This window comes from Sinocyclocheilus rhinocerous, unplaced genomic scaffold (genome assembly GCF_001515625.1).
Source record: "Sinocyclocheilus rhinocerous isolate Xijiao unplaced genomic scaffold, SAMN03320098_v1.1 scaffold1534, whole genome shotgun sequence".
NCBI lineage: Eukaryota > Metazoa > Chordata > Actinopteri > Cypriniformes > Cyprinidae > Sinocyclocheilus > Sinocyclocheilus rhinocerous.
Genome location: NW_015638992.1, coordinates 7,035 through 32,392, shown reverse-complemented (window position 1 = coordinate 32,392; position 25,358 = coordinate 7,035). Strand labels below are relative to the sequence as shown.

The 25,358-nt window shown below is 36.9% G+C and overlaps 1 protein-coding gene across 1 annotated transcript in view; it reads left to right on the top strand.

Moving 5' to 3' along the window:
* Positions 1-20,618, top strand: part of LOC107750923 (guanine nucleotide-binding protein subunit alpha-11-like) — a gene marked incomplete at its 5' end in the record, with an annotated part of 43,451 nt that extends 22,833 nt beyond the window's left edge. Inside the window, 6 exons of the mRNA XM_016566502.1 lie at positions 7,565-7,749; positions 8,997-9,151; positions 12,736-12,864; positions 18,003-18,132; positions 18,586-18,739; positions 19,612-20,618. Coding sequence (XP_016421988.1) covers positions 7,565-7,749; positions 8,997-9,151; positions 12,736-12,864; positions 18,003-18,132; positions 18,586-18,739; positions 19,612-19,802 — 944 coding nt within the window. The remainder of the gene's footprint in view (positions 1-7,564; positions 7,750-8,996; positions 9,152-12,735; positions 12,865-18,002; positions 18,133-18,585; positions 18,740-19,611) is intronic.
* Positions 20,619-25,358: the final 4,740 nt, after the last annotated feature.

Here is a 25,358-nt window from a genome sequence, read left to right as displayed (position 1 = left end):
TATTATTATTATTATTATTATTTCTGCAGTTTAGCGCCATCTGCTGTCAGAGAGTGAAAGTGCGCTTTCATCCAGAGCGTCTCTCGCATGTTCCGCCATGTGCTTCACGTCTGCGCTTGTTTACATCAGAGTGCGCATGCGTCTATCACGCAGCATACGGCGGTGTTGTGCATTTTGACCAGTTGATGGGAAAAGTATTCTTAAAATGCATTAAAAATTCGGAATAATTTGTAATATATAATTATTCACGGTATTTAGAAGTGCCCACGATAACAATATTGTGCATATTCATTACCGTGATATATCGCATTACCGAATACCGGCACAAGTCTACGTTCTATCTTTCCATCCAGCGTTCTATCGTTTTCTGTATCTATCTGTCTGTCTGTCTGTCTGTTGTTCTATCTATTTGTCATTCTATCGTTCTGTCTATGTATCTATTCTATCATTGTATCTGCCGTTCTATTGCTCTGTCTATTGCTCTAACTGTTCTTTCTATCTATCTATCATTCATTCTGTCTTTCATTTTGTGTCGTTCTATCTATGTCTGTCTGTCTATCCATTGTTCTATCATTCTATCTGTCTGTCATTCTACCGTTCTATTTATTCCTTCCATCAATCCATCCATCTATCTATCGTTCTATTGTTCTGTTATTCTATCTGTCGTTCTGTCTATATATTTGTCTGTCTGTCTATCTACAGTATTGTTCTATCATTGTATCTATCGATCTATCGATCTATTGATCTATCTATCGTTCTATCGCTCTGTCTAACTGTTCTATCTATGTATGTCTATCTATCTATCTTTCTGTCATTCTATCATTGTATTTGTCGTCCTTTCTATCAATCTATTAGATTAGATTAGATTAGAAATCTTTATTGTCCACACATGTGGAAATTCATCTTCGGCCCCACAAAAACATATAGGACTACCACAAATACACTTAACTTCACAGTCCAATACAACAGACACACAAAATATACAGTACAAGAACGTCTTGCCCCAAGGATTACAGACACATGAGACATAAAAGCAGTATATAGAAATTAGGCTAATAGTACTAAAACCATAAGTAGATAATTAATAAATAAATAACTAAATAATATTAATAAATAGATAACAGCAATTAGTTACATAATATACGTAAACCTGATTATAAATCATTTATTTAATAAAGTAATGGCAGATGGTTTAAAATATTTCTTGAAAATATTTCTTGTTGCTATGGGTACCCTGTATCGTCTGCCTGAAGGAAGTTTTTCAAAATCATGTTGGAGAGGGTGAGTAAAGTCCTGAACTATTTGTGAGGTTTTCCTCCTGGTCTGGTTTGTATACATTTCCACCAGCTGCCTCTGGGGGTCCAATATGATCTTACTGGCTATATTAATAATCTTTGTGATCTTACTTTTGCTTCTAGCCCCCAGATTCCCATACCAGCAGGTGATGTTATAGGAAATAATACTTTCCAGCAAACTGGTGTAAACCATCCTCAGGATTCCCTTACTCACATTAAAACTATTTAGTTTCCTCAAAAGAAACAATCTTTGGCTTGCCTTCTTATAGATATAGTCTGTGTGCTCAATAAAATTTAAGATACAATCTAGGATAATCCCTAGATATTTAAAACTATTTACAATCTCAACATGTCGGCCCCCAATTATGATCGGCTGACATGTAGGTTGCCCTTCCCTAGTAGTACTGACAACAAGTTCCTTGGTTTTAAAAGCATTTAGTGACAGAGCACTCTCCTTGCACCATGCCGCCAGGCAGTCTATATGCTCAAAATAAGCCCTCTCTAAACCCCCCTTTCCTCTGGCCATAAGACCAACCATAGCCATGTCATCGGCATACTTAAACTAAAATTACTTTCACAAATCTGCATTTCATTTATATACATAGAAAACAATGCAGGTGATAACACACAGCCTTGGGGGACTCCAGTGTTTAATTAGTTTCAGCTAAGAAGTCCTTGATCCATAACACAAGGTGCCCATTGGTATCCAATTTTAATAGCCGATCTAATAAAATGTCAATCCTGACAGTATTAAAAGCTGAACTAAAATCAATAAATAAAATTCTAGCAAAAGCGCCAGGATGCTGAATGTGCTTGCTAATCACATGCAGCAGAGTTAACGTAGCATCCTCAGTGCCTCTCTGTGCTTTATAAGCAAACTGCAGTTGGTCAGACAAATGGGTATTTGGCAGATGCCCTAACACAACCCTATCCATGCATTTACATAGAATGCTGGTAAGGGCAATAGGTCTAAAGTCATTAGGTGATACAGGGTTGCAGTTTTTAGGCACAGGGATAATTGTGGTTCTCTTCCAAGAAAGTGGGACAGTGTGTGTGTCAAGTTCGTATCATCAAAGCAGTCTCTCAGTCTCTCTTTACAGACCTCAGACCACAGCGTCACTTCTCTTACAGTAGGCTTCTCTTGTTTGAGTTTAGCTTTGTATGTGGGCAGCAGATGAATAACGTTATGGTCTGACTTACCCAGTGGTGGACGGGGCACTGCCTTATAAGCATTCGGTATATTACCATAACACTGATCCAGAGTCCGCGAAAGCCATGTGGGACAGTCTATATATTGTTGTAGCGTTGGTAAATGACTGGAAAGTTCGCAGTTATTAAAATCCCCAAGTATGAACACAGGCTGGTCCACAGAGCGCTAGAGTGCATTGTTAAAACTCTCACTTATCCTACCAGCAGCTTCCTCGTATTTAGGTCCCGGTATGTAAACCAGAATGGTATATAATCTGTCCAAATTCCCTTGGAAGATAGAACGGTCTGAATGATACAGAAAGCAACTCATAGTCGGGTGTGCACACTTTCTCATGAATGCGCAGTTGTGTTGCCCATTTACTGTCCACAAAAATACACATACCTCCCCCGGTCAGCTCTTATCGTGATGTAACCAGGAAGCGCAACTTCAGTCTGGTCTTTAAGCCATGTCTCCGTTAGACAGATCCGGTTACTCATTTTAAAGTCATTCTCAACTCTTACCCTGGACATCAGTTCATTTTATTATTAAGCGACCGCACATTTGACAGCGTTATCATGGGAAGAGGGAATCGCGCACCTCGCTTCCGAAGCCTGGCCCAAACACCCCCTCTTGCACCCCTTTTCTTTAACTTCTTCGCTTTAAAGTTAGGTTTCCGTGCGATTTCGGGGCAATCGTGCATTAATAATTCAAGAATCAGCTGTCCTGCATGTCTTTGTAGAGACATCAGGTATTCTCTGGAGTAGGTCACATCTTGCCTAGGCTCAGACACAAGGAGTTGTTGATGGAAAACAGTGAAAATAAGGCGTTCAGAATTAGCCATGTTCTAGTTATCTCCATAATCCACAGTGCAGGAAGCTCAACCACACAATCACGACAGACAAAAAAAAATAAAAAAACAGCTCTGGGTCAGTCTATCTATCGTTCTATCTATCTATCTATCTATCGTTCTATCTATCGTTCTATCTATCTATCGTTCTATCTATCGTTCTATCACTCTGTCGCTCTGTTTAACTGTTCTGTTTATCTATCTATCTATCTATCTATCGTTCTATCAATCGTTCTATCATTGTATTTGTCGTTCTTTCTGTCATCCTATCTATCGTTCTATCTATCGTTCTATCACTCTATCGCTCTGTCTAACTGTTCTGTCTATCTATCTATCTGTCGTTCTATCATTGTATTTGTCGTTCTTTCTGTCGTCCTTTCTGTCATTCTATCTATCTATCATTTGTTCTGTCTCTCCCAGTCTATCATCTATCAGCAGGTGTTTTTTCAGATTCTTCCTACTGTAACAGCTCATTCACGAGAGATCCAGCACCGAGAGATGCTGATGCGTGTAGTATTTCTAAAACAAACAAAGGGTGGAGGCATTGTTACTAATATAGCAACCAAATGACTGGCACTTTGAACCTTGAATGCAGAATGTTTTTCCTTTAAAGCACTGCAAATATTTGTTATCAAATTTTCATTCTGTATAGTCATAGTTCATAAAGGTATAGAAGAGTTTGTGCAACAATGCCGGATGTTTGACTTTTTTAAGATTTCCCACTTCATTGAAAGCATTGTGACATGAGTCTGTTTCAGTTAAAGGTGTGTACAGAGCTAATCTAATCATTGGCCATTAGAGCCAAATCTCATCTATCTCTTCCCCAAAAAGGTTTGGGGTTTGTTTTGATGGACATCCTATAATAAGCCAGGAGTCTCTGGGCATTAATGCATCCCTATATTTGAATAAGATGTTTTTTTTTTTGTGATCGGGAAAATCCCCTTTTCACATGCCTTCTGCATTTAGGACATTTCCTGGTTGTGCGGGCAACAAAACCATATTTTCTGCTTTTGTGCAAAGATGCAATTAGAAACATTGTGGCATGTTGCTCGGCTGAAAGATAAAACAATTAAACCTGACGCATGTTTTGGGGGTTGCACGTGAGTTTTTTGATCGATGCATGGATACTGTAATTTGATGCAGTTGGATTTGCATCTGTTTAGCATGGGAAGCAAATGCTGTTTGACCTGTTTGATATGAAGCACATTGACTCTCCAGGGATCCAGCCCTGTCATAACATAATCAGCACTGACCCATTAAAAACCAGCTTGGGTTGAACTCTTTGTTTTGCTTTTAAAAAGCATTGTACACTTTTATCTTCTCTCTTGGTTAAACCTCGGGTGTTGCCACTTCAGTTGTCTAATGCATCACTTCTTAATGTGTTTCCATTTTGGACCTGCTACACAATCAGCGTGTTTAATAGTGATCTCCATTAGCATGAATCCACTGAGAGAAAAGAGAAAAATAACATTCTTTTGGCTTCTTCTAAAAGATCAATAACCTGATTTATATAGTTTGTATTTGGTACTTATAATATCTGCAGAGAGACGGTTGAATTTGACCTGTATGATTGTGAAGAGCAGATTCATTTTTGTTTGGGCATAACTGCACTATAATGTTTCCTTTTATCAAACAACCTTTTCTGTATTGTATTTACCTATTTAAGTTTTTTCAATATGCAATTGTAGAATTGCCATTTTTCTGCATTGGCACTGCAAAAGCCTAATGCACAGATCTGATTTTTTTTAAACGTGTGACATCAGGCATTCTATGATTTTTCTATAATTCTGTACTTCTTAAAATTGTAAGATTTAAAATTTTAAACGTTATACAAAAAGATTTAAAATTTTAGACAAATAGTGTAAATATAATAAAATAAATTATTTATATCAAAATAATTACATTTATTGATTTATAAATATTTAATTATTTATTAATAATACATGTCTGTATATATTGAGGATAACATTACAAGCCCTTTGCCCAAATGTCATGAAACTTCCAATGGTTTTCTAAAAAGATTTTAAATATTGTTTGTGGTAACATCTCTAATTGATAAAAGTTTTTTTTTTTCAACTAAAAAGCAACATATCAGACCGAGAAAATATTAGCTTGTAAAAGGTTGACACTGCACATTAAATGCAGCCTTTTTTGTTGAAAGAGAATTGTTTATTGCTCTTTTATAAGATAAAGTGCTCCATTAAGTGGTTATGAAGAAGAATATTATAAACCACTTTGCACATGACCAGCGATGTCTTTTAAGAAGCAAAATATAACATTTGTGCCATGTAAAAAGCAAATGGGAAAATGCTAACTGAAAATGTCATACTTGTTTAGTTATGTAGTTGAAGTTGCTAAATGTTGTGGATAGTCAAAAATGCAGATGGGGAATTGTTTGGGAAACCTGTAAGCAGTGGTGCTTGGCATTGCCTGGTGGACAATAAAAGTGGCAGAAAAATCTAGTAGGTTTTGTGCTGCAAGTAGCGTTAAAATCTCCCAAAGCAGCTTTAACTGCAGCAGCACATTTACATTCCTCAGAGCCTCAAAGTTTTTCCAAAAACTGAGTAGGATTTGGCTTTATTTGTACAGATATGCTCGTGGCCCTTCGCTGATCGGTTCACTTCCTGCAGTCACAGAGGGGATGAAGGACTCCTCTCATTCTGAAAGAGCGGCCTTCCTTTGAAATCCTCACTCAGCTGAACCGAGAAGCAAAACAGGAGTGTTACATAACAAGAGAGAGGGAAGGAGAAAGCTTTTAATTGTGTGTAAAACCGAGGAAGTGAGAGGGAATGTTTTGTTTGAGGGGTTTGTAGTTCGACAGCATCTTTAGATATTGTCAGTGTCTCTCGATAGGTTTGTGCTTCCGGTGACAGAGGTGTTGCTTTTTAGAAAATGTCTGGTTTACCAGCAAAACCTACGCAAAGGTTTCACCTTCTTCTGCTGTGGCTACAGTTTAAAAGATACACAGCGGCACCATGGAAGCACCATTTTTCCCCTAAATAACCTTTCAGAGAACAGTTCTTACCATTTTTTCTTAATGTGAAGAACATTTTAAAAATGCAAACAACCTTTTTTCACTGGAAAGAACATTTTGTAGAATGAATAGGTTCCATTGGACATTGAAGGTTCTTCATGGAACCGTAGATGCCAATAAAGACCATTTATTTTTAAGAGTTAAGACTGGAACATTCAACTTGAGATTTAAAATGGACTCTATCTGCTTTCACTATGTTCTAGTCATAGTGCTCTTTTAAGGGATTCATGCTATTTTAAAGGACTTTCTCATTGAATACCCTGTTGCATTCGGAAATGTTGCAGAATTAAAATGTGAGCGTCATTTCATGTTGACTTTAATCTGTGTTTCAGTATGAGGGTGGGCTGGTGTGTGTGTGTGTGTGTGTGGGCGAGTTCACATGTGTGACAGATCATACGAACCCTTTTGAAGTTCAGCCTGTACACTGGGCTTCAAAGACAGTCAACATTATTTCGATTTTTTTTTTTTTTTTAGATAATAAATGTATTGAATTAATGTAACTCAGGAGTTTCCCAAAGTTGCTTGTCAGCTGAACCTTTTAGATGTCAAATATTTACTTAAAGTACCCCCTGAATTTTTTTTTTCAGTAAATGTTAATTGTTTTGATTTGAAAATAACATTGCACATTACATTCCCAAAATGCATGGCATGCGTTAAACTCACAGCGCATACAGAGATAGAGATTGTGAGAAGCAGCGTTTACTGTGAATTGAGCCACTGTTAATTATATTGTGATTTCTATTTCATTTTGATTAATTGTTCAGTTCCGTGCATTTCCTTTATGAATCCCCAAGGGTTTGCAAACTGTCATTTTGGAAATGCTGATGTAACCAAAACGAACCAAAAAGTGTGCTGCTTGCAATTAAACGAGTAAAATAAATCCCATAGACTTACATTGAAGTGAACCATGTAGTTTTTTTTTTTTTGTTTTTTTCTGAAAAAGGACTGGCAGCTAACATCACACAGGCACATATTTGCTCTCATTAATTAGAAGTGGCTCTTTTCTCTCAAATGAACGATTTAGAGTTTTTGTTGTTGTTTAATTAAATCATTTCAAGTGTCCTGATTTGCTCCCACACTGTGACCAAACCACACATCTGAACAGGTGATCATGAATGAAGGATGCTGTACCAATGATCTTGATCGTAGATCCAGAGTTTGAACGTAAACCTGACCTCCGACCCTTACCTCTGTTCTAGGCACGGGTGAGAGCGGCAAGAGTACGTTCATCAAACAGATGCGTATCATCCATGGCACCGGGTACACAGATGAAGACAAACGTGGATTCACCAAGCTAGTGTACCAGAACATCTTCACCTCCATGCAGTCCATGATCCGCGCCACCGAGACCCTGAAAATCGGCTACAAGTATGAGCAGAACAAGGTGAGAATGATTCATGTAGAGTATTGAAGTTAGACGGTTTTAAGGGTGGAACTGATGAAAACATGTCTAGGTCATGTTTCACACCTTAATCAAAACACGTGTAATTTCTGCTCCACTTGTATCACCAAGCTCAATTGCAAAAAACTTTCCAGAAACAATTTCGCTCATCACCTTTAAATAAATAGTTCACCCAAAAAATGAAATGTACTCACCCTCAGGCCATCCAAGATATCCAAGTTTGTTTGCCCATCCAAGTTTGTTTCTTTGTGGCAACAGATTTGGAGAAATTTAGCCATATCAGTTGCTCGCCAATGGATCCTCTGGAGTGAATGGGTGCCGTCAGAATGAGAGTCCAAACAGCTGATAAAAACATCACAATAATCCACACCACTCCAGTCCATTAATGCATTGTGAAGCAAAAAGCTGTGTTTCTAAGAAGCAAATCCATCAAGACATTTTTGAAGCAACTTCAAACCATTGCATCCAGCTAAAATACCAGTCCTCTCTCCATAATATAGCTTTCTCCAGTGAAAAATTTTGTCTCGTCTGAATCAGGTGAGAAATATGCACAGATCAAGATTCATTTATAAGCTGGATTTTGATGTGGGAGGACAACAGGGGATGGATTTTCTCCCTGGAGGAAGCGTTATTATGGATTATGGCTGGAAGAAACAGTTTGAAGTTAAAAACGTTAAATGTTAAAAAAATCTTAATGATGGATTTGGTTCTTACAAACATGCAGCTTTTGGCTTCACAAGATGTTAATTGATGGACTGGAGTGGTATGGATTGCTTGTGGATTATTGTGATGTTTTTATCAGCTGTTTGGACTCTCATTCTGACGGCACTGCAGAGCATCCACTGGTGAGCAAGTGACATAATGCTACATTTCTCCAAATCTGCTCCATGAAGAAACAAACTCATCTACATCTTTAAAAAGATTTAGATTAAAATTATATCTATATTTTAGCTGCTGTAACTGGTTGTCGTTGCCACCAGCCATTTTAACCATGAATTGGCTTTCACCATTCATATTTTGCTTTGGTGTGGCAAATGAAAAAAGTACATATTCCACGTGGTCTCACTATTAATAAGATGTCATGCATAATAGAAGCTCCATAATTATAGAAGGACCAGAGCATGTTTAAAATAGGTTAGATGGAGTATTGCACATCTGCACTGCTGTAGATTATCAATATTTTTCTCCATTGCTTTTGCCTTAAACTGTTAATATGCTCTGGGCTGCAGGCAAACGCCATGCTGGTGAAGGAGGTGGACATTGAGAAGGTGTCGTCATTCAACCAGCCCTACATTAGTGCCATTAAGATGCTGTGGACAGATCCAGGCATTCAAGAGGCCTACGACAGACGCAGAGAGTACCAGCTGTCAGACTCCACGAAATAGTGAGTATATCTGTCATCATCTTTGTATTGAATATAGTATGATTATTAATAAATAACAGTTTTATATGTGCACACTGTTGTGTATCCTCACAATCTACATGAACTCAAAAATGACCCTGTTTACTTTCCTAATATGTGTTCCTGGTGATATTGTGAATGATTAATTGGTGCATGTTATTTCATTGTAAAACATTTGTACATCTGGAATTTTGTCATTGTTTGCTCATCCTCACGCCATTCCAAACCCGTGTGACTGTATTTCTTCCGTGGAACACTAAAGGGGATTTTTCCCCATGCAGTTACAGTGAATTAGAACTGAGGCTTTCCGGCTTGCAGAAGTTTGATTTGACTCACGTACTCTAGTCAACTGAACTAGACTGAAATGTGAGTCTTTAATCACTGATTCTTTGGGAAAAAAAAAACTAATTCAAAAGGTAAGTTTGAATTCTGAATCCCACATCGCCATTTCTCATGAACTCTGAACGAGAGCAATTTTCACTGAATAACTCACACAATGCTATCATGTGACTTCCGAAGATTTACAATATAGCACACGAGTCATATAGACTACTTTTATGATGCATTTGTGTCCTTTAGAGCTTAAAAGCTCATGCTCGTATTCATTGTAAATGACAAATACAATTCTTAAGAAATTCTCCTCCTCAGTTAAAAAGTCATGCAGGTATGAAACGACAGGAGGGCGAGTAAATGAATTGTTATTTTTGAATAAACTATTACTTTCATGTTAACCGATATCCAAGATGTTATTAAATCTGGAAAAAGGAGGGGGGAAATCAATTTCTGTTTAAAAATATCATGTCTTTCATCTTGTGCAACACATACAAATCAATTCATGTCTCAAAGACTGTGTTTTAGTGTTTTATGGCCCTTTTTCTGAATGGGTTTGTGCCCATGTCTCTGATGATGAGTTTGGCGGCAGTCAGTCTTGTCCTATTTCTTTTACTGGCCCAATAAAATATAGAGGCAGTGCGTATTTCACCACATTAATGCACACAGATGTATGAAGCCTGGAGTCTGTCTGTTCAAGAATCATTGGCATCATGTGAATCACACCCCCTGCTGGTTTGCTGGGGTAAAACAGGTCACATCAGTGCAGTAGGATATATTTGCGTGACAGCAATAAATTTAACAGATTTACACAAATTCAACTAATAAAATTAGAAACATAATAATTTTTAATAACTAGTCTCTTTATTTATATAAATGTATAGTTAATTTGTGTCGACCGCTGTGGCAAACTACAGAATTTGACTAAATATCTTGCTACAAAACGCAAAGGTATTGAAATGAATCAGTGAATCGTTTTTTGAACAAGTTCATTTACATGAACCATCTAAATTAACATATTCGACCAAATTAATCAGACTTTTTCCAGCACTACATATGAGAAGATGGGATGTTCTACTATAGTATATTTTCTGTAAATAAATATTCTGCGGAATATATTGTAGTTTAATTGGTTAAAAAACAAATATATTGTAGTTTCATTGGTAAAACGAAGGTCAGGGATGTATATGGCCACCGATATCCAAGATGTTATTAAATCTGGAAAAAGGAGGGGGGAAATCAATTTCTGTTTAAAAATATCATGTCTTTCATCTTGTGCAACACATACAAATCAATTCATGTCTCAAAGACTGTGTTTTAGTGTTTTATGGCCCTTTTTCTGAATGGGTTTGTGCCCATGTCTCTGATGATGAGTTTGGCGGCAGTCAGTCTTGTCCTATTTCTTTTACTGGCCCAATAAAATATAGAGGCAGTGCGTATTTCACCACATTAATGCACACAGATGTATGAAGCCTGGAGTCTGTCTGTTCAAGAATCATTGGCATCATGTGAATCACACCCCCTGCTGGTTTGCTGGGGTAAAACAGGTCACATCAGTGCAGTAGGATATATTTGCGTGACAGCAATAAATTTAACAGATTTACACAAATTCAACTAATAAAATTAGAAACATAATAATTTTTAATAACTAGTCTCTTTATTTATATAAATGTATAGTTAATTTGTGTCGACCGCTGTGGCAAACTACAGAATTTGACTAAATATCTTGCTACAAAACGCAAAGGTATTGAAATGAATCAGTGAATCGTTTTTTGAACAAGTTCATTTACATGAACCATCTAAGTATTTTGTAAGATTTGTACAGCATTTGCTTAATTAACCATGCAACATAATGAGGTCATGTGACAACATTGTAGCCAGACTACTGATTTACATGCTATTAAAAATCGTATGCAATGTACAGTATGCATGTTGCATGTTAAATTCAGCAAATGCAATTGAGGAGTGTATATATCAGGGGCGTTTCCTCCGAGGAGGCAAGGGAGGCAGTGTCTCCTCAAAAAGTTGGAAGAGAAAATAATCGATATTACAAAAATAAAACAACGCAAATATGACTAAATATGACATTAAAAGTCTAAAAGTCACTCGTTTTTATAAAGTAACACTGTCCAACAGCGACACCCGCAGGTAAAGTTACAGCGGAGGCTTGCCTCCCTTCAGTCCATTGACTTTCTACAGAGACCCCAAAGCGTGCCGTGACTTTTCTGGAGGCTCATTGAGATGAATGGGGGAAAGTCACGTGAGAGGAGGTAATGCCTCCATCGCGCTATAATTGGATATGATCGGTTATGATTGGGTGTGATTGGTTCGTGTGATAAATCCCGCCTCTTGTTTTCGTTGCGAGCTCTCGGTCTGAATGAAGAAAATGATGGCGTTATTGACTAATTATAAAGTAAGTAAACAACTGTCCCGCTTAGATACCACTACTTTGTGTCACGTCAAAATAAAACTTGAAATGGTCATATATATATATATATATATATATATCAGTGGCGTGCGGTGGTGTTTTAAAATGAGGAGGCAGTTTTATATATAAATATATATTTATATATAAAACTGCCTCCTCATTTTAAAACACCACCGCACGCCACTGATATATATATATATTGTGCAAGAAAGTAAAAATACATTTTAAAAAACGTTAAAAAAATGACTAACATTAATTTCTTTATTCTTTTATCATTTTTTTTATTCTAGGAAGATTTTTAATTTTCCAGGATTTACTTGCATGACAATAATGTCACAATGCAATAAAATCATAGTTGTTCTGAAAACACCTTAATATTCTTTATGCAGAATATCATTTCTAATTTCTTTTGATTTTGGATAGGTTCTTGGCCGTTTTCATGGTGTTTTCCTTCTCATTCGACATTCAATTTAAATAAGCCAGGAAAGAGATTTATCGTTATATACGCCACACTATTTCACTCACATGTTTTTCAGAAATATTAGACAGTATGCAGTGTACATTCTGCACATAAGATAAGTCTACCTTAGTTTGACCAGACACACAAAACATTTGTCTTCCCTATTTAGCCATTGTGTTTTTTTAGATTGTCTCACAAGACAGCATAATGAGTATCCTCTGAGATCTGCTGACGGGGGACGACGTCTGACTCTCGAGGGTTCTGCTGGAAACATCCTTTACTAAACCACCGCATGTGATATAAAGGGGTTAATGATGTTTTTATCTCTCTCTCCTTGTCTTTCTGTAGCTATCTCTCTGATCTGGATCGTATCGCCGAGCCCTCCTACCTTCCCACCCAGCAGGATGTTCTGAGGGTTCGAATCCCGACCACGGGGATTATTGAATACCCGTTCGACCTTCAAAGCATCATTTTCAGGTAGAGGACACGGACCAATTATTCGTCAGCTTTCGTTTGAAATTTAGGAACTTAGCACTTAATGTAGGTTAGCATTGAGAATACATCCATGGAGGAGAGTTATTAATATTTTGCCGAGCTGAAGACGACTTTCTAGTGTGTGACCTACAAAGATACAGCCCACATCACACCCCACATCAGTCAAAGTTGTCTAAATTGCACTTCTGTTGATTTTTTTTTTGTCTTTTGTCTTTATTGAGCCATCAAAACAATTTCTAATTTTCTTTTAAGAGAGGAGCACTGTCAAATGTAAATAAGTATTATGTACACTAATGTTCAAAAAGTTTGGTTGGTAAGGTATTTTAATGCTTTTGAAAGAAATGCTCACCCAGGTTGCATTTATTTGATCAAAAATACAATAGAAACTGTAATATTGTGAAATATTACAAATTAAAACAAGTGTTTTCTATTTGAGTGTATTTTAATAATGTAATTTATTCCTGTGATGCAAAGCTGAATTTTCAGCATCATTACTCCAGTCTTCAGTGTCGCATGATCCTTCAGAAATCATTCTAATATGCGGATTTGATACGCAGGAAACATTTTTTATTATTATCAGTGTTGAAAACAGTTGCACTATGTATAACTTTTTTTTTAAAGTTTTTAAAAATATTTATTTAACAGTATATTTTTATTAATAGAACGTTCAAAAGAACAGCATTTATTTGAAAGAAATCTTTTGTAACATTATACATGTTTTTACCATAAGTTGTGATCAATTTAATGCATCTTTGCTTGATAAAAGTATTAATTTCCTTTGAACTGTAGTGAGCGCAGAGACATAGCAACCCCTTGCTTATTGAAAGACGTTGATTATATTTTAAAGAGGTTTATTTTTCATGGTTGCGGTTTAAATGACTCTAAGCAGAAGCCTCTGTCATCCGGTCGCTATGGTTAAACGAATGCACAAGTGGTAAATGGTAATCCCACCATGGTTAGCATTTACCGACTTCTGCCTTTTAGCGAATCTAAATTCTAGATGATGTTTGAAACATTTTATTGGTAGCACTTTGTGTGTTATTGCCTGCTTAGGATTAATTACTTTGTTGTACTTGTCATTTGTTAGTCGCTTTGGATAAAAGCATCTGCTAAATTAATAATTGTTAATGTAAATCAGTGATGGTAAACATCATATAGTGTAATTGATATTCATGACGTGATCCAGGGGCGTGGCCTATGTAGACAAAAACAAAACAAAAAATAAAGTGTTTGAAGTTTCATGACAAAATTTCTATAAGTTGCACACATTTATGGACATTTCATTTTATCATATCCAGTGTGGCTGCTAGTGCTGTGTTCGATACATCGATACGACGATGTATCGTCACAGAGATTTCACGATACGAGTATCGATACAGCTGTCCCAGTATCGATATTGTGGCACGTGTGCAGCAGTGGACCATGCTTAATTTGAATACAAGAACAACATTTAAAACGTTGTAAACATGAAACATATGCCATTACCTATATTGTAGGGTACTGTGGTACAGTTATGGAGGCCCTTCATAATGCAGAGGTCAGCTGCCTGCTCTGCCAATAGTTAGAAATGGCACTATAGTATGCAGTGTTTAATAAACGGCTGTTTTACTAAACTCTTCTGAGGTGAAATTCAATGCAGTCCCGTATCGTGATATGCATCGTATCGTGGCATCTGTATCGTGATATGTATCGTATCGTGACTTTGCTGGTGATACACAGCCCTAGTGGCTGCACATTTAAAACATGCTTATGAAGAGATGCTGATGAGATTTACAAAGTTTTTTTTAATCGTTCCTATGTGCGTGCTATGAAAATTCATGAAAACACACAAGAGATTATTTCTGCCCTCTCTGCCATATTGACTCCATAAATGATTACCATCAGCTCTGTGGTTGTTAATCTCTGTAAAACTGTCTTAAACCCTCACGCACCTCGCGTCGAGCTTCCCGGAAGAGTAAAAGTGAGCACGCACGGCGTCTCTCGCTCTCTCTGTCTGTCCTCCTGCCAAAGTTCGCTAAGTACGGAGTGAATGTGGAGACTCGTCCTACATTAAAGAGCGTGTGTGTGTTCAGAAGTAGGTCAGCGAGCCCCTGGCTGAAGGAAATGAGGACGCTTCTATCTGAAGGAGCTTTATTTTGGGCAGCCAATCCTAGAGGGCTTCATTTATCAAAAGCCCCTCTGTGAACTGCTGGCTCAGGACTGGAGCTCTGACTCCACTAGGGGGCGCCGTAGAAATCCTGAAATCAGTGCTGGATAAACAGCGCCGACTCTGGCTGAACACATTTACCATGTTTCTGAAATCTAGGGCTGCGAGTGTGTTCGGAAAAGAATGCTAAAATACAACTTTTTCTCTTAATGCAGTATGCATATTGTGTGTAGTATGCAAATATTTCCACAATATTTATCTTTATTGATTCATTATGTGATTGAACTGACAGATGTTTACATTTGCATAATACTTTTTTTTTTTTATAGTAACCAGTATTGGTTCAAAATTAAATGCTTGCATACTACATTGTATGCATATTACATTGTTTGAAATACTGTATATTGCCTACAGTTTTGTAAGTAGCATGTAAAACTGAAAAAGTATGCTTTATGCAATGGTAAATAAACAGTACTATACCATGTTGTTGCATCATGTTTTTTTTTTTGCATATTTGGAAATTTCCAAGATTTTTTTTTTTTTTTTTTTTTTGCGTTAAATTGCATTTAAAATATTTTTATTCGCAGGATGATTCCTGGACTGGCTGGATTTAACATGTAATATATGACGAGTTTATTTGCAAAAACCGATAAACGCCACTTTAAAAAAAAAAAGAACTGAGTGCCGTGCATTATTCTCCACATATGGCGCGATCTGAACCCTAAACACGTTTTGTCAAAAAAGCCAGTATTGTCCACTTTCAAGGCATCGCGAGTTCACATTTTACTGCAGAAACCGACAAGCGCCCTTGTTGTTTGTGAACAGAAGGCGAAATGTCCATTTTAGCGAATCAGCGCACTGTATTCAGGTCAGGTGACAAGGCTGCCAGTCACTTTGAAAAGACGTGCTAGCTGAGAGGAGTTTCGTCAAAACTGACTAAAAGTGACCGAGGATGGATAATTACGATGAACTTGATGAACCCGTGATATCTTATTCAGGGCGTAAAAGGAACCTTGCAAAAGCAGCACATTACAATGGTGAGGGAAAAGCTCCGTGTATTGTGTGTAATCACATCCATACAGTTTATGATCACAACAACAACGCTTGTCAGGCATCTGCATTGTCAGCTGAGGAAATCACAAAGATAAAACAAGTGTTTTTATTTAACTGTGAAACATGAAATGTGGAGTTATCTGCTTTTGCTAAAAAACGACTGTTTGAGTTATCTGCTTTTTCTATAATACAAACTTTTAATATGTAAAAAAAAAACTAGTGCTGTCAAACGATTAATCGCATCCAAAATAAAAGTTTTTGTTTACATAATATATGTGTGTGTACTGTGTACATTTATTATGTGTATATATAAATACACACACATACAGTATATATTTTGAAAATATTTACATGTGAAGAGTTTGGTTCCAAAACGCGATAAACGGCTTTTTTTTTTTTTAAGAAAAATTGAGTTTCCGCCAAAATCAGTATTGTATCTGGTCGGTATTGAAAAGTCGATTTTTATTTAATGCAAAATGCGATATCCGCCGAGTTATTCTGTCATGTTTTCTCCCTTTCTTTCCAAACCACGATAAACGCCAGTCTCCCTTCTCTGCAGCTTGCCACTTTCTTGGTAAAGAAAACACATTTTTACTCAAATTAATCAAAATGGATTTATAGCGTTTTGTAACCAAACTCTTCATGTATATATTTATATTCATATAATTTATATTATATATAAATATATTTAAAATATAAACATAACATATTTTTCCTAAATATATACATGCATGTGTGTGTATTTTTATATGCATAATAAATATACACAGTAGGGCTATCAAAATGACTGAAAAACTAAATTCAAATTTTCTACTTAAATATTATCAAAATTCGAATTATATTCAAATTTAAAAGGCATAATTTCAGTTAGGGGAAAAAAAGCTTTTGGCTTCTCTCCTGAGGCCACAAGAGGGCGCATCGTGCAAAATATTATGCACGTTTCTTCAAAGCGTAATAAAATAAAATATATAAGTTGCTTAAACAATTAGAAAAAACAACAGCACCATGCATGTATGTATAGTTTAATACAAAGGACCGAAAACCAATCGCAAAGAGTAGGCTACTTTCTTCATTTAAAAACATGAGATACAGTGGGATGGGGAAAGACCGCCATGAAGTCTTGAGACATGTTTTTTAAAAGTTGAACTTACATTAATTGTACATGGCTTTCTAAACATGCCGCTCTCTTGTGCCAGACGCGAGTGCAACGCTGATAGATGTCCCTCTAGAAAATGTGATAAATATGCGTTCTGTGTGAACGGCTTGGTTTCAGTTTTGATGTAAACAACATCTTCTCCACACTGATGCTCTCGTTTTCCGCAATATATTGAATGAACAACGTAGCAGCGCCGCATCTAGTGGGTTCAACTGGATAGGCTAACAAAAGCAATGACACTTACATCGTCGTCGCATTTCGTGCGCCACTGATAAGGCTGCCTGACGGCTGACGCAGGCCTAAAGTTCGAATGCAACGTGATATTTAAAAATAATATACAGTACGCGTAAAGTGACAGATTTTGTTCAGAATTAAATGCTTGCATACTGCATACTATGATGTATGCAGTATGATGTATGCATATACTGTATATTGCTTTTTTTAAATATGTAAAGTATGCATTATGCAATGATAAACAAACAGTACTATACTATGTTGCTGTCACATGACCTCAATATATTGTAGTTTCAACCCACCCAGCTGTCAATCCAAATATGCTTTAAAATGTCTTAACTGGCACATAATAGTGTGTCAAAAATTCCATTGCATTCAGCACACTAGAAACTAAGATCTTTGCATTATGGGACACAGTGCTCCATGCATACAGAGGATTTGCATACTGTGCACAGTATAAGCATGAATTATTAATGCATACAATGTCAGTAAAAATCAATAATGCAAACGCTTGCTCTCTTTGTCTTTCAGGATGGTTGATGTTGGGGGTCAGAGGTCAGAACGCAGGAAGTGGATCCACTGTTTTGAAAATGTGACGTCCATCATGTTCCTGGTGGCTCTGAGCGAGTACGATCAGGTTCTAGTGGAATCGGACAACGAGGTAAGTGATTCATTTATTATAGACGTGTTTATCTTTACACTGCACTCTATCCTTACACTATTTCACATACTGTTTCTATGCAAAGCAAGTTTAGTTATATAGCACCATTCATACACAATGGTAATTGAAAGTGCTTTACATAAAAGGTTTTAAAGATAATCCTAAAAAATGCATAAGAAATAAAAAATCAATAGAAAGTTGGAAATAAAAATGGATTAAAAAATGTATTAAAATATTAAAGCTAATTTTAAGGAATAGTAGACCATATTCATTATAAAATTTCAGCAAGAAGCATATAGCTGCTGCTTGAAGACCAACAGTGTAAACATTTCTACATCTTTCATAAATGCTAGTTCTGGACTCAAGGCTCTAAAAGCTTTTATATTATTGGTTGGTGAGTTTTACTGTGCATTTTGACATATATGGCAATCCACTCTTTGTGTCTGTGTTCAGAATCGTATGGAGGAGAGCAAGGCTCTGTTCAGGACGATAATCACATATCCATGGTTCCAAAACTCTTCTGTCATCCTCTTCCTCAACAAGAAGGACCTGCTGGAGGAGAAGATCTCCTACTCCCACCTGGTCGACTATTTCCCAGAGTTCGATGGTATGTTGTTGTTTTTTTGTTGTACGGTGATTTTCATGTACACTGGTTTAATGCAAACAGTACCAATGTATGCATGTGTTTTATTAGCTACTGATGTCATTAGCTTTTCTGTGACATGTTTGAAAGGCCACTATAGAGCGTAACAGCAGTGAAAATGTTGGTTAGAATCAACAAAAGGTCATGGAAATGTCTATTGTCAATACATTTTATAAACTCTACATCACTCTTCAAACGTTTTGGGTAGTAAATTAATGCTTTTATTCAGCAAGGATGCATTAAAAAAGTGACAGTGAAGACATTTATAATGTCTACAGATTTTTATTTAAAATAAATTATTTAGATTCATCAAAGAATCCTCAAAAAAAGATCAGGGTTTTCACAAAAATGTGAAACTTTTTCCAAATAATATTAATGTGAAATATTTCTTGAGCAGCAAATCAGCATATTAGAATAATTTTTTGAAGGATCATGTGACACTGAAGACTGGAGTAATGATGCTGAAAATTCAGCTTTGCATCACAGGAATAAATTACATTTTAAAATATATTCAAATAGAAAACAGTTGTTTTAAATTGTAATAATATTTCACAATATTACTGTTTTTACTGTATTTTTGAACCAATAAATGCAGCCTTGGTGAGCAGAAAAGACTTCTTTCAGAAACATTACAAAATCTTACAAGCCCCATTTTGAACACACAAGTATGTCTTAAGTGAGTTAAGTTTCTCAATGTCAGTTTTTGTTTCAAATCAAATTATATGTGATTCATGTTGGAGCTGGTTGGTTTGATTCGTGGGGAGCAAATTAATAGGAAAGATGAACTTTTTCAGGTCTTCTAAAGTGTTTAACTCCATTTACACATTGTTTTGTAGGGCCCCAAAGGGATGCCCAGGCTGCACGGGAGTTCATCCTAAAGATGTTTGTGGATCTGAACCCCGACAGCGACAAGATCATCTACTCGCATTTCACCTGCGCCACTGACACGGAGAACATCCGCTTCGTGTTCGCGGCGGTGAAAGACACCATCCTGCAGCTAAACCTGAAGGAATACAACCTGGTGTGAGATGTGCGACGAGTCCGACACATGAATCAGCATAGAACAGGCACCCACAGAGTGTGCACACACCTACGTCCACACACCACACACACACACACATACATGCATGCATCATGTACATTTTCAGAAACACGGTTCTTTTGATTTCTCTTTCCCAGCTTCCAGAGTTTTTCTCTTTCTGTCCAGCGGAATCATAACAGACGTGTCCTGCTCGTCATTTGTTTTTTATTTGTTTGCCAAAGTCTGTCCGCTCATCCCCGGCAGCTCTCGTCAAAGGCCTCTTTCCCTTTTATCAAATTTGACCACCGAAATAAAGTGGCTCGGATTTGACAAAGGGCGTTAGACTCCAACGTTCGCGTATTTCATGGAAATGTTGGATTGGCGGAGCTACGATGAGAATGATCTGTGATACGCTGGCCTGAAAAACTGGAAGTGACGTTCCTTCCCCTTTCCTGTGCTATCACTCGCTCCAATCACGTCATCTGCTCCGAGCGTTTCTCGGGAATTCTGCCTGGATGAACGGAAAAATGTGGTTTTCACAGCCCTGCAAAAAGACACAAAAAAAAAAAATCACAACATATTTACATACTTGTACATGGACACATGGACTAGTGCTGTGGTGCCGGAAGTTCCGAAACGGATCCTTCTAGAATTCCGAGGATTCCGGCGGATTCTAGAATCCAGTGGGTTCCAGCGGGTTCCACTGATGCTGTGGAGAACCTGTCACTCGCAGAGATTATTCTCTCGACGAGGCTAGTCTTCAACTCGCATCGATGAATGTAAACTTCATATGAGAGCATCGCAAATGCAAAAAAAAAAAAACGATGACAAAAAAATCCTAAAAAAATTATAATGAACGAAAATAGTATAAGAATGCCTATATAAGCAAAACGATACAAAGCACGCAAGGGAGAGATGAAACTAATTAAATCTGTGTATATTGCTGAGATGATCATTTTAAAAACTTTTTAATGATAAGTAACTATAGCTACTTCTACTGCTATCGAATATAAAGTAAATTATAACAGCAGTCGAATTATTGATGGGTAAGAGACAACGTTAAGGATTTTTAAATGTGCGCAAAACAGGATTACACATTTACGATAGGTATTGTTCTGCAGATTTCCACATTTAACGTTGAAAATTATTGCATTGCTTCCTTCCCCCATGGTTGTTATGTTTTATCCTCCTTCCTGTTTTCGTTTTAATTTCGCAATCTAAAAAAGTAGTTTCGGAGTGCGCAATTATCCTTTTCCGCTCATGAACAGATGATCCAGGCCACAGACTCGCGGGTATCGTCGTCGTCTAGCGGCACGGATGCACACAATCCATTATTTGTTTACGCAGTTTTTAAACTGTCATAACGTAACTTCTTCGGTCGACAATTTCAAGAATTTCGCACGAGCTCCGGGGGAGGGTCGCGGGAGGACGGGGTCAGGGGGACAGGAAAGCATTTATGCGCTGAAGTTAATTGATTGTGTATATTTATATTTGTAAATACGTATACACATTATTGCTTATGTACAAAACGTCTGTGGTACACTATCTTTGGCAAAAAAGAAAAAAATCACTTTTTCGTAATTGTGTACGGTTTTGTTGGTTTTCTTATGAATTACAATATTATTGATACTGTGATTCTTTGTTTTAATTTTTGATTTTTCTTTTTTGGTCACTATGAATACGTCAAATGATATACACATAGCTGTACCTGACGGTAACGTGTGGAGGACGGACGTGATGAGCGATAGTCTAGAGCAGACTTTGGAAAGCGTTTGGAAACTTCGGAGACGGATAGGGAAACAGCCTCCTCCACTGTGTGAATGTTATATAACATAAAAATAAAAATATGATTTTTAAGCAAAAGAAAAAGTTTATTAAATAAAGAACGTTTTATTTATATAATTTATGGACCAGATCTGAAGTTGTTGATAATTTGAATGCTATTGTTTCCTCTTTCCTATTTGAAGCACTCCCATGTTATGAGACAGAAATAGGAGGCTAGTGTCTGTACTGCTGTATAAACCTCCGTAATGGATAAAATGATCAGCCTTTTTTTTTTTTTTTTCAAACACACAATATATTGTACTATAAATATTTTCCCTAACCACACTTTTCACGTTCCTACAGATTTCTTTTTTTTAATTGTTAAATTTCCAAATGATGTTTAGGTGAAGTGCTTAAAAACAAACATAGGAAATGTACCATATGAAAATAGACAGCTTTTTGTCTGTGATTGAAGATCTATTTGGTCGACGCTTGCAAGTAGTGACTTTTCCTTTCGATTCTGATTTCATTTCGATTTCTTTATAAATTCACAGCTTGTTTCCCTCGTTGTGTATGTGATGCACAGATAGAAAAAAGTGTTTTACAGTTCTTTTACAGTCGATATTTTATACAGGTGACGTTTCATTCATTTTCATCAAGGGCTACAAAAAACGCGCCACATGAAAACCAGAAATGATTGGTTACAGTTCAAAGTGTGATTCAGTACTAGGAGAAACGCGATCAGAATTGCACCCATTCCGCCAAACACTCATGCATTATTCATTATTTTATCACTTTTGCTGCCATGCATCTGATTTAATCACTTGCCACGGTCATCGGACGCACTACTAGAGAAGCAAACTCCCAAACGCCTTCTTGATGGATATAAAACCTGACGTGTTATTTGTAAACTGAACCAGTGTAATTCAGTGTTTAAGTGGGGTTTGGAAATGTCACACCATTTTGTAAATCCTGCAGTGTTTTCTTCGCTGTTCGTAGTGAGTTAGATTTGAAGAAACTGATGAAACGAAGCAAACTGAAATACTATCATTTTGATGTACGTCTTACTCTAAAGTGTTCAAACGGATCTTAGTTTACTGCGACTTTCGAGTTTCACTATGAGAACATGTTGCTTTGTTTTATCAAGAAAAAACAAGGGGGCGTTATTCGGCGCAGCTTGATTGTTCTTAATGCACTTTTTGGTTTTCCCGTGCCACAAGGCAAACGCTTCGAGCTGCAGGCCGACCATTCGAGCTACACATATCTATAATCTATGTGCCAGTCCCAGAAGTCTCGTATTCGACGTTCCCTCAAAAACCTCTACCTCTGTGAACCGTGAGACGTTTTTCGGGCATTTTAGGATTGGTAGTCACGTGACAAGCACACTTTTAAGTCCGTAGGGCACAGTCAGTGAGGTTTGGAGGCCAAACTTTGTTCATTTATTATATCTTGCCAATGACCCGCATGTAAACACGGCAAAAACAACACCTTTCTCAGGCCAAAGCAATCTTCCTAACAGGTCCGCCAAGTGGTACGTGGAAAATAGCGTCTGTCCCACGGCTTTTGTTTCAGTTCAGCAGCGGACAAGTGAATAGACATATCAGTTATGAAGGCTTTGGCTGTTCTGGGTAACAGTTTGGATATAATTTAGGCTAGAAAATACCATATACAAAGCATAAATGCTTGAGCAAAGCATTGCAAACATGTCTTGTTGATAATCCTCAGCACTCAAGAGGGCGCTAGAGTTTCCTTCAAGTGTCTGTGCCATTATACCGGATTATTTCTGAAAAGGAAGATTGGCTGTGGATGTTGCTTTTGTGGCAGCCAATTGCACTGTGTTCACTTTTGACTTATCCGGCTCGAAAAAAAATCTTACGCATTCCTATCTTTCTCTAGTGTGCATAAAATAAAGTCGCTTGCCTCTTGAGTTCTGTGTCTGAGTTCTCATGATGGTTGTGATTCAGTTCAATGACTCTTTGCATTTGAGTGCTTGTAAGACTCGCTTAGTGAGATGCAATGAACACATAAGCGTATTGATGTAGTCAGATTTGCTGGCCCATTGCAGACAACAGAGCGAGACGATTATGTTATTTCCATGTAAGCATGTTTACTGGTACGGTTAGGTGCATCTGTGTGGTGGACGGTCGAATGGTTGACGTCAATGAAAAGTCATTAAAATGTGATTTCTGCTTTTCATCCCCTGTTCTTTCATTGTAATGCATTGCCTGAAAGCTGTTATTTCCAGGACCACTTGATCATGTACATTTTATTTGGGTTTTCTCACTCATTCTTTTTCTGCTTCTTTGTACCCTTTTATTTTGTAATTATACCAGATGTAAATGTTGTATAATATTGTGCGTGCCAATCCCCTTCTCTGAGACTGACTCATAACAAGTGCCAATTGTTGTCCAAATCACATGCGGACTGTGAAATTAGACACGGTCCCCTTTTTAAAATGAGTAAAACACTAAAGAAGAGAGTAAATGGATTTACTTTGTATTTAAGTTAGAAGATAAACTGCTGTTTTTCCTCTTCTTTTCCTTTTTTTTTTTAAATTTTTTTAAGGAATTGTAATTATTAAAGCATGTGCTCTTTGTCCAGGTGGGAGTTGTGGGCTCAGACAAACATCGAAATCCTCAAGACGAGAAAACATAGTAGAAAATTAATTTTACAGCATTCTCGCCATATTTTATTGTTGTTTTTATTTGTATTTGTTTCATTCCAACCACTGTTGCCTGAACCTCATTCAAACATGGAAATGATTTTCATAACCGCCTTCTAAAAAAAAAAAAAAAAATTATGAAGTATCTGTTTTAAATTTAAATAAATTTGTTCCTATACTTGCTGATGGTCTTGTAACTTGTTTTCTTTGCAGTGCCTGAAATGCTGAAGTGTTAAAAACCTGCTTTTAAAAAGAGGTTTCAAATGAAAGTCATTTAGTTTTATCTGCATTATAATTTCAGCACATAAAGTCTCTCATGGGCTTTATTTTAAATTGTTTGCCAAATATGGTTTAGCTTTTTGTCCAGAAGGGGGCACACAGAGATTGCATTAAGGAAAATATCTAAAATACATAAATATTAAAAACTTTATATTAATTCAAGGATGTCGTCTTCAACATACACCTGTAATATCTCCTCTATTAGAGGTATTAATAAATAACATGTTCAATACAGTGGAAATGCTCCCATGGGTGCAGTTGCTATTATTGCAGGTTGGAGTCGCTGTACACTTGGCAGGAACAAAAGCAGCGCAATTCCAACACCTTCCACCGACAGAACACACTTCCGGCTACTGTCATTTCATCCATTTGACATCTTAAAATGGGCCTCCTGAGCGCCACCTTAAATCCCGCATGCGAATGAACCAAAGTACGAATCCTACTACGATAAAGGATTGTCTCATGAATATTAATGACGCAACGTGCCGTTCTCCTGGTACGCCTGTCGGATTGGCTGCAATGCAAACGGGTCTAAATATAAAGCTACTTAACTCTAGATATAGAAAAAAAGGCTTATTAATGAATACAAACTGGATGCATTTCCCAAATACACCTTCCTAAAATAAATATTAATAATAATATTAATTAGTAATAGTATAATATTACCTACATATACAGTTACTGTAAGACAAATTTATTTTGAGATGTTAAGTGGGTGTCAGAAATATACAAAAATATATATTTGGGTCGCCAAAGAAGTGCAAAATAAAACAATGAAACAAAAAATCTCTCACAAATAAAAAACAACAGATTTAATATTTAGCAACTGAGACCCAGGAGCAAGCCAGACCAATCAT